Source organism: Mustela lutreola, chromosome X, assembly GCF_030435805.1.
Source record: "Mustela lutreola isolate mMusLut2 chromosome X, mMusLut2.pri, whole genome shotgun sequence".
In the NCBI taxonomy this organism is placed as follows: domain Eukaryota; kingdom Metazoa; phylum Chordata; class Mammalia; order Carnivora; family Mustelidae; genus Mustela; species Mustela lutreola.
Window position 1 is genome coordinate 91,771,597 of NC_081308.1, and position 16,411 is coordinate 91,788,007.

At 50.0% G+C, this 16,411-nt stretch overlaps 1 protein-coding gene across 1 annotated transcript; it reads right to left on the reverse strand.

The window, feature by feature from the left end:
• Window positions 1-212: 212 nt before the first annotated feature.
• On the reverse strand, window positions 213-3,577 carry RIPPLY1 (ripply transcriptional repressor 1). Its single transcript, XM_059158405.1, has 4 exons — window positions 3,238-3,577; window positions 2,251-2,326; window positions 1,571-1,635; window positions 213-1,023 (listed from the first exon to the last, which is right to left on the reverse strand). The coding sequence occupies exons 1-4, from the start codon at window positions 3,441-3,443 to the stop codon at window positions 768-770; spliced, it is 603 nt and encodes a 200-aa protein (XP_059014388.1). The 5' UTR covers window positions 3,444-3,577; the 3' UTR covers window positions 213-767.
• Between the last annotated feature and the right edge of the window lie 12,834 nt (window positions 3,578-16,411).

Sequence of the window (16,411 nt, forward strand, 5' to 3'; positions counted from 1 at the left end):
TGAAGTTTAATCGAGCCTGACTGATTTCACATGTTGACAGAGAAAGCCTGGCCCCATGCTGGGTCAGTCCGGGCCCTATATCCCCATGGAGTAGAATCTGTCAACTGACCTCAAGTAGGGCAACGAATCGGCCTTGAGCTGTTCTCTGACCCTCTGCCTGTGGCTTCACAACATGGGCAGAGTTCAGTTAAGAAATCAGCACAGTTCCAGGAAAAGGGCACACATCATCTAGTTTATTTTTCACCTGATTTATTTCATACCAACATACAGACCTCAGTGGATAGCATGCAAAATACATGGAGGTTCTCCAAAGCAAGCTGATTTCCTAGATGCCCCTTTCCTATCCTGCAAGGCGCCTCAAAGAGGTGCCCCCATTTTGCTTGGATCTGATATTGGTGTCTCTGCAGGGGAAGCCAGAAGTCAGGCTTTATGAAGGAAGGCAGGACTCTGGGGCTAGCTGGAATGCTGGGGAGTCAAAGGCCCCCTGAAGAGTAACTGGTTCTCTCTGCATAAGCAGGTATTGTCTTGAACTGCTTCTGAGGTGCTTCAGAAAGCAGGTCTTCCCCTAGAGCTCCTTGGACCCCCTCATTGTCAACACCACAGCAACACAGACAATGAGATGCCAGAGGCCTGGGCTCACAGCCACTGTGAGCTGGGCACTCCAGGGCCCAACTTATAATCCAGAAAGCTGTATCTGGAGATTCCTGCCTCACTGATGTTCTAGAGCCTTGCCAGTCATCCTGAACCCCAATCAGACTCTGACCAGTTCAGTTTGGGCATGTCAGGAGAGGGGAAGGAAGATGAACTGTGGCCGTGTGTGGTGCTGACCTTGGTACCCTCACACACTCTTCTGGCCCCCTTTCCTCTGTCTCCTCTTCCTTGTCCTTTTCTTCTTCCCCCTCCTCCTCTTCGCTGTCTGAATCCTCATATAGGTTGATGGTTGCCTGGACAGGGAAGTTCTGCAGTAAAATCTCCCCATCACTGTACAGGTAGTCAAAGGAGCGGGATTTAGGCCAGAAGAGCCTGTGGACAGAGAAGAAATATGGCCCCTAACTTAGTTAGGTCTCATACGTGCAGAGAGGCAAGGAAGGCCAGATGGAAGGCCACCCCTAAACTCCTTCTCCTGCCCACAGTAGTGAGGCGAAAGGGAAAAGAATGATTCTAACAGAACTTTCAAAATGGCCCCAGGCAGGAAGGTCATGTCGGTGGGCCTAGAGCTGTGGAAAGCCCCTGCCCCAGCATCTGTCAACTCTGACATTGATCCCACCTCCCCTCACCCAGACTTCAGAAGTCTTCTAGCCAAGAATTCTCTAGCCCTGCGTCCCCCACATCTCACTAAGGCTTCCTTCGCTGACCCCACCCATCGGGGCTCATTCTTAGGGGTCACCGACAGATCCTCCAAGGAAGCCAACCTTGGTCAACTCTCTGAACCACCCTGGGCTTCAGTTTCCTGGTCTAAGAAAGAGGGATCCGGACACTGCCTGCCTCCTCCTGCTCCACAGGGCTGCTCTGAGGATTAGAAGAGCTGACAGATCTACGTCAGGTTCCAAGCTGAGCACCATAGGCTTACCTGACGGGATGATGGAACTTGGAGTCAGCCTTCGTGACTTCTGCACCTGTTGGACCACCAGTAGCCTGTCCAAAGCAAGAGCTAGCATGTGACTCAAAGCCCATGGCCACACAGCTGCCTCCTCTGTACCAGGACTCCCAACCCTCCCTAAGATGATCTAGAAACCTTAGACATCCCTGGGGGCAGCCCCTGCGCCTCGTCCCCCACAAGGGGCTCTGTCCTTCTGGTTGTAAAACAAATCCACAGAGTCCTGGGGGTTGTTTGCTTTCCTGCCCCTATTCTAACACCTGTTTGGAGATTGGCCGGGAGACAGAGTTCTACTGAGCCACAAAGATTCAGGGGAGGGGGCTTGCGGTGTGGGGGAAGGGAGAGCACTGAGGTTGCATGCCAGGAGACCAGGATTCTAGCACCAGCTCTCCCACAGGTTAGCTGTGGGGCCTGCCCAAATCCTTCCCCACTCCTGGGCACTCATCTCTTCATCCTTCCCTTTGAAACCCCAGAGAGGCCCTCCTCCCTCAGTCATCGTGAAATCAAATGTGAGGGAGGCTGTGGAGAGGCATTCCCACATCTGCAGCCCGGACCCAAAGGCAGGGGCGCTCTGGAAAGGGACCTGCTTGACCGCTGTGAACGCACGTGGCTGTCTGTGCATGTGACCGTGGGACACAGGGGCTCAGACTCACCGAATCCACCAGTCTCCAAACCTGGCTCGAAGGGTCACTTGTAGAGGACAGCCAGGGCCTCCAGAGACAAGCTCCTCTAGGACAGAGAGGCAAGATCAGTCGTGGCGGAAGGAGATGGGAACCTCCGAAGCACTTGGCTCTGATGCCGGGGCTCCAGGAAGCCTGCCGTGAGGCCCCTGAGCCCAGGTCAGGGCTCCTCCACCTCCTTCAACAATGTGATCATTGCTCTTGTCAGGCTGCTTTGTAATTATCTGTTTACTCGCCGTTGAGCTTCTTGGGGGCAGACATAGGTATGATTGCGTCTGAATCCCCAACGCCCAGAGCAATGCCTGGTACACAGTAGGCATTTCACTCAGTGTTTGTTGACTGTTGCATGTTTGGAGGAATAAATTAGGGTTGCATGGAAAATATCTGGCCCCCCATCTCCTACTCCAACAAGCAGAACTGAGAGTCCTGCCATCTTCCTGCACTGGGGAAAGTGGCCTGAACTATTCCTGGGCCCACTGCTTCACCACTAGACTTCCAGAGGTCCGGGAAAGAAGCAAATGGAAATCTTAAGGCCTGGTCAGGAAAAAGACAGCCCCCCCCAACCCCCATCACCAGTAAAGGCTTCTTGGGACTTTGGCCCTCTTTTTCCCACAGCCTAGGTCATATGGAAGACATGCACGCAGTGTGGATGTCTCCCCTGTGCTCCTCAATGGACTGAGCCCCTTGGCCCATGAGGCCCTGGCTGCTCACCTTTAGCTTTGGCAACGCCTCTGTCCCCAAATTCCCTCCTGCCACCCAGAGGGATGAGTGAGGTGAGAAACCAGTTGAGGCACTCTAGCTTGAGATGGGCAAGGGGCAGTCTCTGGGGGCTGGGAGGTCTTACCCTACCCCTCCACAGGGAGCAGGGGCACCCTGGCCATTCATCCATTTCATTGTCCCAGGAATCCCAGGACCCCACTAAGCCAGAGTTCGGGTCGCCAGAGGCCAAGTTCCACTTACCTTTCTTTGCCACCTACTTGCTGTCCAGAGGAAACAAGGACCGATGGACTTAATAGGTCAGGGAGTGCCCGGGGGTGCTGCACAGGGTCTAGAGCTAGGACTGGGGCTGGGACAGGGGCAGCAGCAGCGGGAACAGGAGGGTCCATCCTTAGGGGGTTGAGGCCAGGCAGGCCATAGGGGCTCTCATTTCTCAGAACCTCCTGCATTCTTTTGGCCTTTCCTGGGAGACCCTTTTATAAGGCCTGTCTGGACTCATAAATTATTCAGGGCAGAGCAGGGCTGGGGGACCGGGAGGAGGAGGAGGGATGAAGATTTAGAACAGGGAGCTGGGGGGGGGGGCTGGGTCTCTGGGTGTGAAAGCCCTCCCAGTTGAATAAACAGAGTGTTGGTGGGAGGTGAGGGGTTTTCTTTACCTCCAAGTCAGAAAAGAAAACACAGAAGGGGCAAATCACACACCATTTGTGCAAATTCCCCAGGCAGTAACAAGGCTGGAGGGGGGGAAAGGAGGGAAGCTCATTAGCACCCCAAACCACAGAAAGCTGTCAGGCACAGAGGGCTGGAGAGACGGGCCTTTGGCAAAGCCAGTTCCCAGCAAAAAGGGACAGCTGACCCGGCTAAGGCAAGCGAAGGACTCACACGTTATTTCGGCTCAAAACCCACAAGAGATGTGCCCAGTAGACCCGACAGAGGGTGACTGCCGTTAAGCATGCCACCTGGGTCAGGAAAATAGGAGGTTGTGGGTGGAGCAGGTCTAGCTGCCCGTGGGGTCACCCTGGAGCCTTCCTTCCATGCCCTTTGTTTTCTGTGTCAGTTCCTTTGCAAAAGTGCCCAAATCTCCTCTCGTGGCCTCAGCAGTAAGTAATCTAGTAAAGGAGTGCAGGCAGCATTTCAGGGCTTGGAGGTCAGATTCCAAGTCTCAGAGCTCGACTCCCAGTCCAGAAGCCAGGATGCTGGGGGGAGTGTTGTAGGGGGGATGGCGGGAGGCAGGGTTCTTTCTGGCAGCTAAACTGCCTCAGAACTATCCCCAGCCCAGGGGCTTTTTTTTCCCCTCACGTGTGAGACGAGGGTGCAGGGTGCAGGTCCAGTGGTCTCAAGGGGCGCTGCCAGCCTGAACATTCTGTGACGGGGTTGCATGGTAAAGGGGTACTGACCCCGGGGGCAGGGCAAGCAAGCCAAGCGGCTGCAGCACCGTCTTTGGCCTTCGCCAGTCTTCTGGGCCTTTGCCAAAAAGCTTCCAGTTACAACTGCTGGTGGCCTCCTTGTGCTTTAAAGTCCCGGAATATTTCTCCGGAGCTCAGCATCCAGGACCAGCATGGATTTAGCTTCTTGGGTATTCATCCAGGTCGGGTTTGTGATTGTCCAAAATCTGAAACAACCTCAATGTCCAATAATAGGAAACCAGCTACATTCATTAGGGTAAGTCTTTGCCAGTGAATACTAAGCAGGCCCTCACAATCAGGCTCTAGAAGGATAATCATCAACACAGAAAGTGGGAAAGAACATCAGATCCTAAAATCGTCTGAGCAATTCGATTCAAGGGCTCCTCTTTTCTCTCTTCACCCACCCCCTCCCTCCCACCCCACTTGAAATTCCAGCCCCACCGGGAGCTCTGTAGCAAAGGAAAATTGGAAACAATATCAACAAATGCCTCACTTTAGAAAGCTGGCTCAACAACTCCTGGAACAGTGAGATAATTTCACATTCAAATTGGCTTGGGGAAAGAAAACAAGCAGGGTCTATCCAGGATGCCGTGTTGGGGGGCGGAGGGGGAGACTGCTTGGAAGAAGGAGGAAGGTGACTGCGATCAGTTCTGGGAATAAGACTGTGGGAGATTTTTACTTCCTGCTTCGTCCTCCGAAGTTCCACAGGATCCTGCTGTCCTTTGGGGCAAGAGAAAATAAAGACGCAAGAAAATTAAGAAAGAAGGAAATGCTTATCAGGGAGCAGAGAACCCTCTCGGGGGGAAATGACACTCCGTGGGAGCGAGGCCGAGGCCCAGGGCGGAATCTACAAGGAGACACATTTTGGCTCCATCCAAGGAAAATTTCTAACAGCTCAGCCACCACCTAACCCAAGGGCCTGGCATGGCCCCAGCCCTCGATAAACAGAGGTTTATTATATGTGTTGAAATGAGGGCAGTGGCATGCGCTGCCTCAGACTGAGGTAAGCTCCCTGGCCCTGCTTTGTGGAAGCCCAGGCTGGAGCCTGTGTCGGGAGAGGGAAAAGGAGGGCTGCTGGGCAAGTCCGCATTTCTATCAGTCTCTGAGGGTTCTTGCTCAGTTGACCTCCAGAGGATGAGAATTTGCTTGTATGGCTTGGCTTCGCAGGCTCCAATGAGGTGTGAGGCTGAGGGGGAGGAGCCAGGTGGAAGAAAATTCTGGAAGGACTGGGGCCTACGAAGAATAAGCAGACCTACTGGCACTCCCTGGGAGTTTCTTGACCTCTAGGTGACCGTGGGCTCCGAAAACAAGCAGGACAGAAGAAGGCCAGGGAGAAGAGGGAGACATGAACTTCTGAGCCCAAGCCAACTCAGCCATGCCACCCATCCCACCACCTTCAACCTTGAACCTGTGTTCATTCAGTCATAGTCCTTCACTGCTGGGGCTGTCCAGCCCCCTCACTCCTCTGAGCAGCCCGCAGGTTTCCCCTCCCAGCATGCTCTTCTGGAGCCCAGGTGGCCTTTGGGCCTGTCTGCAATGGCTCTTTGGTCTCCCCACACGACTGCTCCTCCTGAGAATTGTGTCCACCTCATTCAGTGTATGGGAGATGAAGCCCCTGGCCCATCTCGGTGGGCTCTCTCCAGCCTGAAGGATGTAAGGCCTGCAAGCATCACTGGACAAAAGTGGGAGCCTGGCTATTCTCCCTTGCAGTCAGCACAGAACAGGAAGGAGCAGGATGGCCAACAGGGTGGTAAGGAAATGTGTGGAACAACCAAAATGTGTCACATCTTGGCAGGGTGATTATGAGCCTACCTCTGACAGCCCTGTGGTATCTCTGGGCTTTGTCAGTGATTCCTTTGCCAGGCCCTTCTGAGAGGACTGGGCGCCTCCTCTGGGCTACACGGCACTGGGCATTGCCTGGAAAAGGAAGGGACTAGAAAGAGGAAAGTGCTGAGGACACTGCCTCCAGGTGCTTATAGCCTAGGGAGGGAGACAAAACCTGCACAAAGCCAGCCAGACTTAGACATCCTCAACTGGGGCCCTGTCCCCCTCAGCCACCCTCAAGTGCGTTCCCAGTCAAGCCCCAACTCCAGCCTCCACATTTCCCTGGGCCCCATTCCAAACTTCCTTCAGCTCCCGACCATGTTCCTGCTCCACCCCTCTCCTCCTACTTCCCTGAGAAAACAGAGGCCTTCAAGCATGAATTACCTCAGTGCCCTGCCCCACCCCCCAAAAATTGGCTGGCCTCTCCAACTTCCTTCCCCCCTCCAGCCCTCCCTTCTCAAGGGACAAGGTGCCCCTCTCGTTAAAGGCTAATCCCTTTATCCGGGCCTTGGCCTCATCCACCCTCCTTCTTTGAGCCCTTCTTCTAGACATTATTCCCCCTTCTCTTCAGGGAAGTCCAGTTTCTTGGTACTAGTTCTTTCCTTTCTTTTTTTTTTTTTTTTTTTTTTTTTTTTTTTTTTTTTTTTAAAGATTTTATTTATTTATTTGACAGAGAGAAATCACAAGTAGGCAGAGAGGCAGGCAGAGAGAGAGAGGAGGAAGCAGGCTCCCTGCTGAGAGAGAGAGCCCGACGCGGGACTCGATCCAGGACCCTGAGATCATGACCTGAGCCGAAGGCAGCGGCTTAACCACTGAGCCACCCAGGCGCCCCTAGTTCTTTCCTTTCTGATTATAAAATGGTGGTCTCTTTTATGCCAGAAAATAAGGCCCCTCTGGCCCCAGATGTGTTCTCTTGTTCGCTTAACATGTTCCCCCTATCTCTGTCTCTTTTTCTCTCCCCCTCCACTTGCCTCTCTCTTTTCTTCCCATCACCCTCAAATGTACCTCAACTTACTACAGTTTGGCCCCTGCCCCATCTTCCTAGCAAATGGGCACCACCGAAGGTCACCAACCTCCCCTTCTAATTGCCAAATTCAGTGATCTCTTTGAATCCTGGATGGCAAAAGACACTAGTGGCCAAGCCCTCTTGGTCTCCACCATTACTCTCTTGTTTTCTCCTCCTTCTGGAACCGTTGCTCTTGGTCTCTGTGGCTGACATCTCTTCCTCTGCCCATTGAGCAGACCTGTGGTTCTCAGTAGCAGTCCCCGAATTAGGCTAACACACAGTGATGTTTTCAGTTAGTCACAGCAAAATGGAAAACGCATGCAAAGGAGAGGTTTTCAATAATCCAAACTTAAGTCACTTATAAAAAGGACTGTCCTTTATTCTGAGACTATGCCCTTCCTATTTGTGGGGTGGGGAAAGCAAAATAGTCTTTCTTTTGTGAAATGATCACAGTGGATATTCATTTTTTTTTCTTTAATGCTCCAACTTGGCAAACTAAAACGTTGGTTTCTCTATGTCAGTCCCGTTAATGTTTGTTGAATGAATCAAAACTCGAGAATGATATTTCCTCCCTGGCAAACCTCCTCCATACCCACCTCAGGAACCAGCATCAAATGGTCCGAGTCACGCAAGCAAAAACCTCAGCCATTTCTCCCATCTGTCTTCTCTGGGCTCCCCTGCTCAACTCATTGTTTCTTTGACTGTGGCCTCATCCATCCTCTCTCACCCGGCCACCTGAAACAGATTCCAAGGCTGTTTTCCCTTGGCCTTGACTTGGCCCTTCCACGCCCCCCTCCCCCACAGCCACCCCAGTGATCTTTCTGAAACACACACCTGAGTACAGTCTTCCTGCACTGGAAAACTTCTGGTGATTCCCAGTTGCCCAGAAGAAATATCCAGACCCCTATTAAGGGAGTGACAGCTGAAGCCCTTCACTTCCTGAGCCCGACCTGCTTCTCCTGGCTTCTGCCTCCCGTGGCTTCCACGCACGCTCCACGACAGCTTCCCTTGACTTGACCTCCTCTTTGTAAACAGGCCATGGCCTTTCACCCCTAATCCTTTCAGGGTTTGGGGCCTCTGGAGGTCTTAATCCCATCCTGTGTCAGGTTTATCATGGACAATGTTGTGGGTCACAACCGAAGGTAGGGCTTACAAACCAATGGAGTGGGTCATAGCCAGCATTTAACCAAATGAGCAAAGAGAAGCACGGATCACATATGGTGAGGATGTAGGTCATTCTATGTGACTTTTGCTTTTGTCATATGGAGATGGAGAGAGAGATCGAAGCATGCACAAACGCATGTACTGTGTACACCATGCCGCACAATACATTTCTTGCTGGCGGTCACAGTCACGGTCACTGTCACCAGATTTGCCCTCGGGCCTACACGTTGTTCTGTGATTCACTTAGCGCTGCTCACGTCACAGCCCTTGCTCTCCAAATGGGTCTAGTCTCACTGGGGAGCATAACAGAGGTCAGGAAAAGGGGTAATCCCGGTTGGGAGACCTCTTCGAGGAGGGGGTGGTTGAGCTGGGCTGGGCCTAAGTCGGCAGAGAGAAGGGGACGTGTCATCCTGGCCAGCAGAGCTGGCACAGAAACGGAGTGAGAGGAGAGAACATTTGTTAAACATTTATGTACCAGGCACTGTCCTAAGCATTTTGCATGGATTAATTTGTCTCACAAACAACCCTATGAGGAAGATACAAGCCTCATTTTATAGATGAGATTAAAATACTTGCCCAAGGTCAGAGAGCTAAACGTGACGAGACTGGGATTTGAGCTCAGGTTGACTCTGTGCTTGTAACCACTGCAGTGCACCACCGCTGGGGGCTGGTGAGGAGAGGGGGGCCATCCCGGGAATAGTGGGAGCCCTAGCCCTCAGAGATAGGACCGACAATGGCAGGCAAAAAGGCCCAGAACTGGTTTTGCACTGACCTCAGCAATGGAGATCTTACTCTTTCCCCCCAGCCTTTGCCTTTTGAGCCAGGGCCCCTGGAGTTGGGAGGCAGGAAGCCCTAAAAGGCCGGTATGGGGGCCCGAAGCAAGGCAGGGTCTGCTCTGAGAGAGGAAAAAAGGGGAAGGTTTTCTCCCCTACCCAGTCTGACCCCAAAGCAAAAATAGCAAATGGTGCCTGGGACCTCTGCCCTCAAGTCCAAATGTCCCAAATGTGCCAAGTCCTGGACCCAGTCCCTTGGTTTCCTGAGACAGAGGGTCCCCTCTGGAGAACAGTTTGTTGCCAGGTCAGCCCTCCTCCCACACCCTCTGCCTCTTGGCCTGCCACTGGAGCCAGGCTGTGGCCCATGTGGTGCAGGGAGACCCCCCCTCGCAGCTCCCCATTTGCTCCTCATTTGAAAGCCAGGGGCCTAGAAAAACAGCTTGGAGGAAGCAGCAGGGGCGGGAGGAGGGTGCCCAGGGACGGTAACTCCCAGCCAGGCTCCTTCCCTCTGCTATTCAGTCCATCCTGCCCCCTCCCTGGTTCCTCTGGCCAGCCTTGCCAGCCCCTCTTCTCTGAGGCAGCCTCTCTCCCAGCCTGGTCTGGGAAGCCTCTGAAAGACACGGAACTCGGGATTGCATTCTCTTCTTTCCCTTTTGGTCTTGGAGTCCCGCTGATCATGCCTAAGTAAGGCCAGATCTTGCTGACTAGTGGCAGGTGTCTTCCCGGGAGGTGGGTACTGATGGGGTCCTGAGAATAGCCACCAGCACCACAAAAATAAGGGAGCATTTATTGAGCGCTTACGATGTGTTGGGCACTGTGCTAAGCACTTTCTTTTTTTATTACTTCGTTTACTCCTTGTGGAGGTCCTATGAGGTAGGTACTGTTATTGCGCCCATTTGAAGAGGAGCAGGAAACTGAGGTACAGAGGGATGAAGTGACTTCCCAAATAGCTAGCGAGTGACATATCTGAGACGGGAACGCTGGTGGGTTTGGTTTCAACCCCCACCCCCCCCCACCACCACCACCAGGAGACTGTAGAATACAGCTGCGTGGAGGGTGTGATCCCTTCGGTGGTCGCCCCTGTGGGCCACTGTGGTGGGAGGCAGATGGCAGAAGGGGCCAGTGGAAGACGGTGACCAGCATCACAACCTGAGAAAGACTCTCCTGTCCCATCACCGGTGCTCTGGGGCTGGGCGGATCCGTCAATGGCTCCACCTCCCAACTACAGAACTATAATACGGGGCACAGCTCTTCACTGAGCCCTCACCAGCCACTGCTCTAGATGGCTCGGGCTGCCAATCTAGCTCAGGTCCCCGTCATCTAGCGTCTGTGTATCTACGCTGGACCTTCACGGGGAAAAGCTTGGCCTTGAGACTCAAATACTCAAATGCTGCATGGCCCGTGGCAAATGACTTACCCTCCCGTTGCCCAGTGCCCGCATAGGTGAAATAACATAAGGGTCCCTACCCCGCAGGGTTGTAGTGAAGGTTTCACGAGACCATGTAGAGGTTGTTCAGTCAGACATATCCTTGGACCTCAGCCTCTGTTGCCTGTTGACATTATTGTAATTATTCCAATAATTACAGCCGCATCACCGTGGTTAGGTTCCCAGAGCTTGGGAGACAGGCATGAGTTGGATTCCCTCCTCGAAATCCACCGTCCAGGTGGCCTTGGGTCAATTAACCAATCTCCCTGAGCCTCAGTTTCCGGTGGGAGGGGGGGTGGAAAGAGTCGTGCCGTATCACAGGGCTGGCGTTGAGGATGAAATGAGATTCTGTAGGTAAATTGGTGTTGATTTTTTTTGTCCCACATATTGTCAGGTGTTTTCTGCACACGTGGCCAGATTTGCCTTCTTAGCTCAGTTTCCACCCCGTTCACGCACCAGCACCCACCAGCAACCCCATGGCTGGCGGCAAATGGCAGGCACGGCTTTCCCCGTGTTTTCAGCCTCACCTCCAACTCCACCCAGATTCCCTCTCACTTCCCGCAGGCCTTGCTGTTACACGGGCCCTGCGCGTGATCATCTGCACCTCCATGCCTAGGTCTAGAAGGCCTCTCCTCTTCCCCATGACTAAAATTCTACCTCTCCCTTTCCAGGTCCTCTTTGAACCGACACTCTCTCCAGGGAACCCCCAAACATGCCAATATCCACCACCTTTTCATCTGAGTTCCCTTTTCAGATGTGATGGGAGCCTCCCTATTGAGATGATCAGGGAAGGGGCTTTGTCATCTCTCCTCACTCCAGTTGGCACCTGGCAGAGGACTGGGTCCACAGCAGGAGCTCATTCCATATGAATGGACTGTCATTCAATAGCAGAGAAGACCGTCTGAAGCTAATAGATTCAGTCTAGCAGAGCTTTGGGGCTCTAGTGTTGGGTGGCAAAAGGTCATGACAGATACATGGGCCATGATGAGGTTCTCTGTTAGTACTTTGGCCTTGCAAGACAGAACATCCAACATCCCAGGAAGGGGGAGTTTTAGAGGGTAACTTCTGACTTGGCTGGGACAGCTCAGGAGCAAAGCAGGTCAAGAGAAAAAGGGGCACAGCAGAGGTCCTTGGGGGAAGAAATCTAGAAATTCTTTCTTCCTTTTTATTCCCAACTGCCTCCTCTATGGACAGGACAGGAGTTTCATCTTCAGGGACAAGTGATGGCTCAGTTGTTGGGTGTCTGTCTTCAGATCAGGTCATAAACCCAGGGTCCTGGGATTGAGCCTGGCATAGTGCCCCCTGCCTGGGTGGGGAGCCTGCTTCTCCCTCTGCCTCTGGCCCACCCCCGTCCCGTCATGCTCGCTCTCTCTCTCAAATAAATAAATAAAATCTTTTAAAAATGTTTCATCTCCACCCTCCCTCTTGCGTCCCCTTCCAGTTTGGGCCTAAATCACCAGCCCTAAAAGTGTGACCCAAAGACCACTGGGCGCCACTAAGATTCATTCAAGAGACTCAGACAAAACTACTCACATGATAACACGAAGATGTTATTTGCCATTTCACTGTGTTGACATTGCCCTGATGGAGCAAAAGCAGTATTTTTTGGCATAAATGCTGGCGCCTTAGCTCGGATCGAGGCAGTGGCGCCAAACTAACATTCATGCTGTTCTTCATCATCGATGTATTCCCTGTAGAAGAAATGTCAGTTCCACTTTAAAATGTCTTGATGAAACCGTAAAGATTACTTTTTATTAAAATTAACCCCTTGAGTACATGTCTTTTCAAATAGTCTGTGTGACAAAATAGGAAGGGTGTGTAAAGCACTTCGACTGCGTACTCAAGTCCGACGAGTGTCATGAGGAAAAGCACTTATGTGATTGATTGCAAGCCAAAGTAGCCAGTTTTTCATAGAACCCTCTTGCTTTTTTTTTTTTTTTTAAGGTTTATATATATTTGAGAGAGAGACAGAGAGACAGAGAGAGCACAAGCGAGGAGAGAGGTACAGGGGTAAAAAGACACAGACTCCTGGCCGAGCCAGGAGCCCCACGTAGGACTCCATCCAGGACCTGGAGATCATGACCTGAGCCAAAGGCAGATGCTTAACCATCTGAGCCCCCAAGTGACCCCATCTTTTTTTTTTTTTTAACTTGAAAGAACGATTAACAGACAAACTATGGTTATTCATACAGACGCAGGCCACTGTTCTGTTGAAAATGAGGGAAGTGATTGTCATCTCAAGGAAATCAACTGATTGTATTTGTTGTCCACGATAACATTTAAGCTTTCAAGTGAAAACCAGACTTTTGGAAAACTTGATCTGTCACTGTGAACTTGAGAGTTTCTCAGTACCCTAAAGACATTTCTGATAAGATACTCACGAATGCAGCCTTTCACATTGTATAATCATACAGTGAGTCAACAATTGGAAGATCTGTATAACCGGGTAGGCCAGTATTTTCCAAATGACTAATGCATGTTACCAAATCTTCCATAGATAATAGATCCATTCAAAGTACAAGATAGACCGATGGATTTTAATGTAACAGAGTACAAAAAGTTCATTGATATGGTTTCAGAGTCAACATCACAAATAAGCATCAGGAAACTACCATTTGTGAAGTTTAGGTGTAGTATGAAAGAAGAATATCCACAAGGTATTAGTTTTCTACTGCTGCAATAACAAGTTACCATCAACTTAACAACTTAATACAGCACCTACGTCTTACCTCACAGTTCTGTAGCTCTGAAGTCCAGGTGGGTTCACCTGACATCTCTGCTTGGGGTCTCACAAGACTGAGGTCAAGTTATCTTGTCAGCTAAGCTGGGCCCTTATCTGGAGGGTCTGGGGGGAAAGTCTGCTTCTAGGTTCACACAGAATGTTAGAAAAATCCAGTTCCTTCAGGTTCTAAGTCTGAGGTCCCCATTTCTTGCTGGCACTCTCCTTGGAAAGGGCGCACATTACATTACATACACATTACATACATACATCCAGGCCCACCTGGATAATTTCTGTTTGCCAGCTAACTAACATGATCATGGAAGTAATAATATCTGTAAACAACTACTCTCAAAGGAGACAGAATTTATACACAGGTTGAGTGTCATTTGGGAGTCATTCTTAGAATTCTGCCTAAAAGGGTATTTAAACAACACCCATCTCTATGACATATCATCATGAAGTTGGGTTTTCTTCATCTATTTTTTTTAAATATTTTATTTATTTATTTGACAGAGAGAAATCACAAGTAGATGGCGAGGCAGGCAGAGAGAGAGAGAGGGGGAAGCAGGCTCCCTGCCGAGCAGAGAGCCCGATGCGGGACTCGATCCCAGGACCCTGAGATCATGACCTGAGCCGAAGGCAGCGGCTTAACCCACTGAGCCACCCAGGCGCCCCTTTCTTCATCTATTTTAACCGAAAAACATATTGCTACAGACTGAAAGCAAGAACAGATATGAGAATCCCTCTGCCTTTTTGTTGAGTCAGATATGCAGCAGATTTTGCAGAAATGGAATATGATCCTACTTTTCTTGTTAATTTTTTTTTGTTTGGAAAAGAATTATTTTTTCATAAATATATGTTACCTATTATAACATGCAATGAGTTCATTGTTTTAAATGTAAAAAGAAATGGTTTCGGGGTGCCCGGCTTGCTCAAGTCAGTAGACCACACGACTCTTGATCTCAGGGTTGTAAGTTCAAGCCTCACATTGGGTGTGAAAACTACTTAAAAATAGAATCTTCTTAAAAACGCAAAACAAACAAAAAAAGCAGAAACAGATCTATAAATGCAGAGAACAAACTGATAGTTTCAAGAGGGAAGCGGGTGGGGGGAATGGACAAAATGAGCAAAGGGGAGTGGGAGATACATACTTCCAGTTATGGAATGAATAAGTCACGAGAATAAAAGGTATAGCATAGAGAAGATAGTCAAGGATAGTGAAATAGTGTTGTGTTGTGACAGATGGGAGCTCTGACTGTGGTGAGCACAGCGTAGTATATAAAGATGTTGAACCCCCATGCTGTACACCTGAAACTAATGTAACATTGTGGGTCAACTATATTACAGTAAATTAATAAATAGCTTTAAAATTTATTAATTTTAATTTATAGGAATGTTAAATATCAAAGATATAATCCATAAAAAGGAAAGCCCTAGTAGAGTTTTAACTAATACCTTATTTATTCACTTTTAAATATGCACACATATCCTTTTAATACTCTGACAGAATGTGGAAGGATGCATAAAATTCATGCTTTTGGGTGTGAAGTTCCATGAATTTTGACACAAGCGTGAAGTTACACAACCATTCTGTAATGCTTCCCACACCCAAAGAATTCCCTGTGCCTCAGCATTTTGGTCAACCCCTTGCTCCACCACAAACCTCCAGCAAGCACTAATCTAGTCTTGTCATTTTAAGAATGTCACATAAATGGAATCGTGCTAGAAACAGCCTTCTGAATCTGGCTCTTTTCACTCAGCACAATACATTTGGACTTCATCCTTGTAGCTGTCTATATCCATAGTACATTCCTTTTTCAGTTCTGAGTAGTATTCTGTGGTACAGATGTGCCACAGTTTATCCATTTACAGTTGAAGGACATTGGGTTGTTTCCTAAATAGTTTTTTCAGGGTGTAAAATCATCCTGAGACGAAAAAAAATTTTTTAAGATTTTATTTATTTATTTGACAGACAGAGACCACAAGTAGGCAGAGAAGCAGGCAGAGAGAGGGGGGAAGCAGGCTCTCCACTGAGCAGAAAGCCTGACTTGGGGCTCGATCCCAGGACCCTAGGCTTGATCCCAGTACCCTGGGATCATGACCTGAGCCAAAGACAGAGGCTTTAACCCATTGAGCCACCCAGGTGCCCCTTGAGACCACAAATCTTGAGAGATGATCGTAAGAAAAGGTAATGGAGGTATCATTTTTTTTAAAAGATTTTATTTATTTATTTGACAGATAGAGATCACAAGTAGGCAGAGAGGCAGGCAGAGAGAGAGAGAGAGAGAGAGAGAGTGGAGGAAGCAGGCTCCCCACCAAGCAGAAAGCCTGATGTGGGACTTGATTCCAGGATCCTGGCATCATGACCCGAGCCGAAGGCAGAGGCTTCAACCCACTGAGCCACCCAGGTGCCCTGGAGGTATCATTTTTACATGGGAAACCAGTAGATGGATGAAAGAGCCATATACTGCATGTAGAATGGAAAGGATTTGCAGATGAGATGGGGGTATGGAGGGCCAGAGAAAGAAGAACGAAATTAAGTCTAACTCTGAGGTTCCTGACTTAAAATGCCTTTCGCAGATGGAGAAGACTGAGGTTTTAGTTCAAAGGGAATCAAGGATACAGTTTTGGAGATGTTGAGGTTGAGATGATTTTCAGTTATCCAACTGGAGATGTCAGTATATAGGGGTCTGGATTTCAGAGGGAAATGGCAATTTGGAAGTCATCTGAGTACAGGAGAGATAAATGGGACCTCCAAGAGTGGGAATGCACAGCAAGAAGAGAGGGAGAACTAGGTCCGGCTCCTGAGGAACACGGCTTTCTTGGAGTCTAGCAAAGGAGGAGGAGTCAATGAAGAAGTAAGCCAGAGATAGGAGAACTCTTGTTGTATCACAGAGGCCGAGAGAAGCAAGGGCAAAGTGATCCTGGACACTGAATTCCACCTAGGGGTCAAGGAAGTTAGGGACTGAATAGTGCCCATCAGGGGCGCCTGGGTGGCTCAGCCCATGAAGCATCTGCCTTTAGCTTGGCCCCTGATCTCAGCGGCCTGGGATGGAGCCCTGCATTGGGCTCTCTGCTCCCCAGGGAGTCTGAATCTCC

Excerpts from the sequence above, each read along its gene's own strand:
- RIPPLY1 (XM_059158405.1), bottom strand. The coding sequence starts at position 3,443 with ATGCAGGAGGTTCTGAGAAATGAGAGCCCCTATGGCCTGCCTGGCCTC. Across the intron at positions 2,327-3,237 it reads CAAGTAGGTGGCAAAGAAAG|AGGAGCTTGTCTCTGGAGGC; the intron begins GTAAGTGGAACT and ends TCTCTGTCCTAG. Across the intron at positions 1,636-2,250 it reads TTTGGAGACTGGTGGATTCG|GCTACTGGTGGTCCAACAGG; the intron begins GTGAGTCTGAGC and ends TGCTTTGGACAG.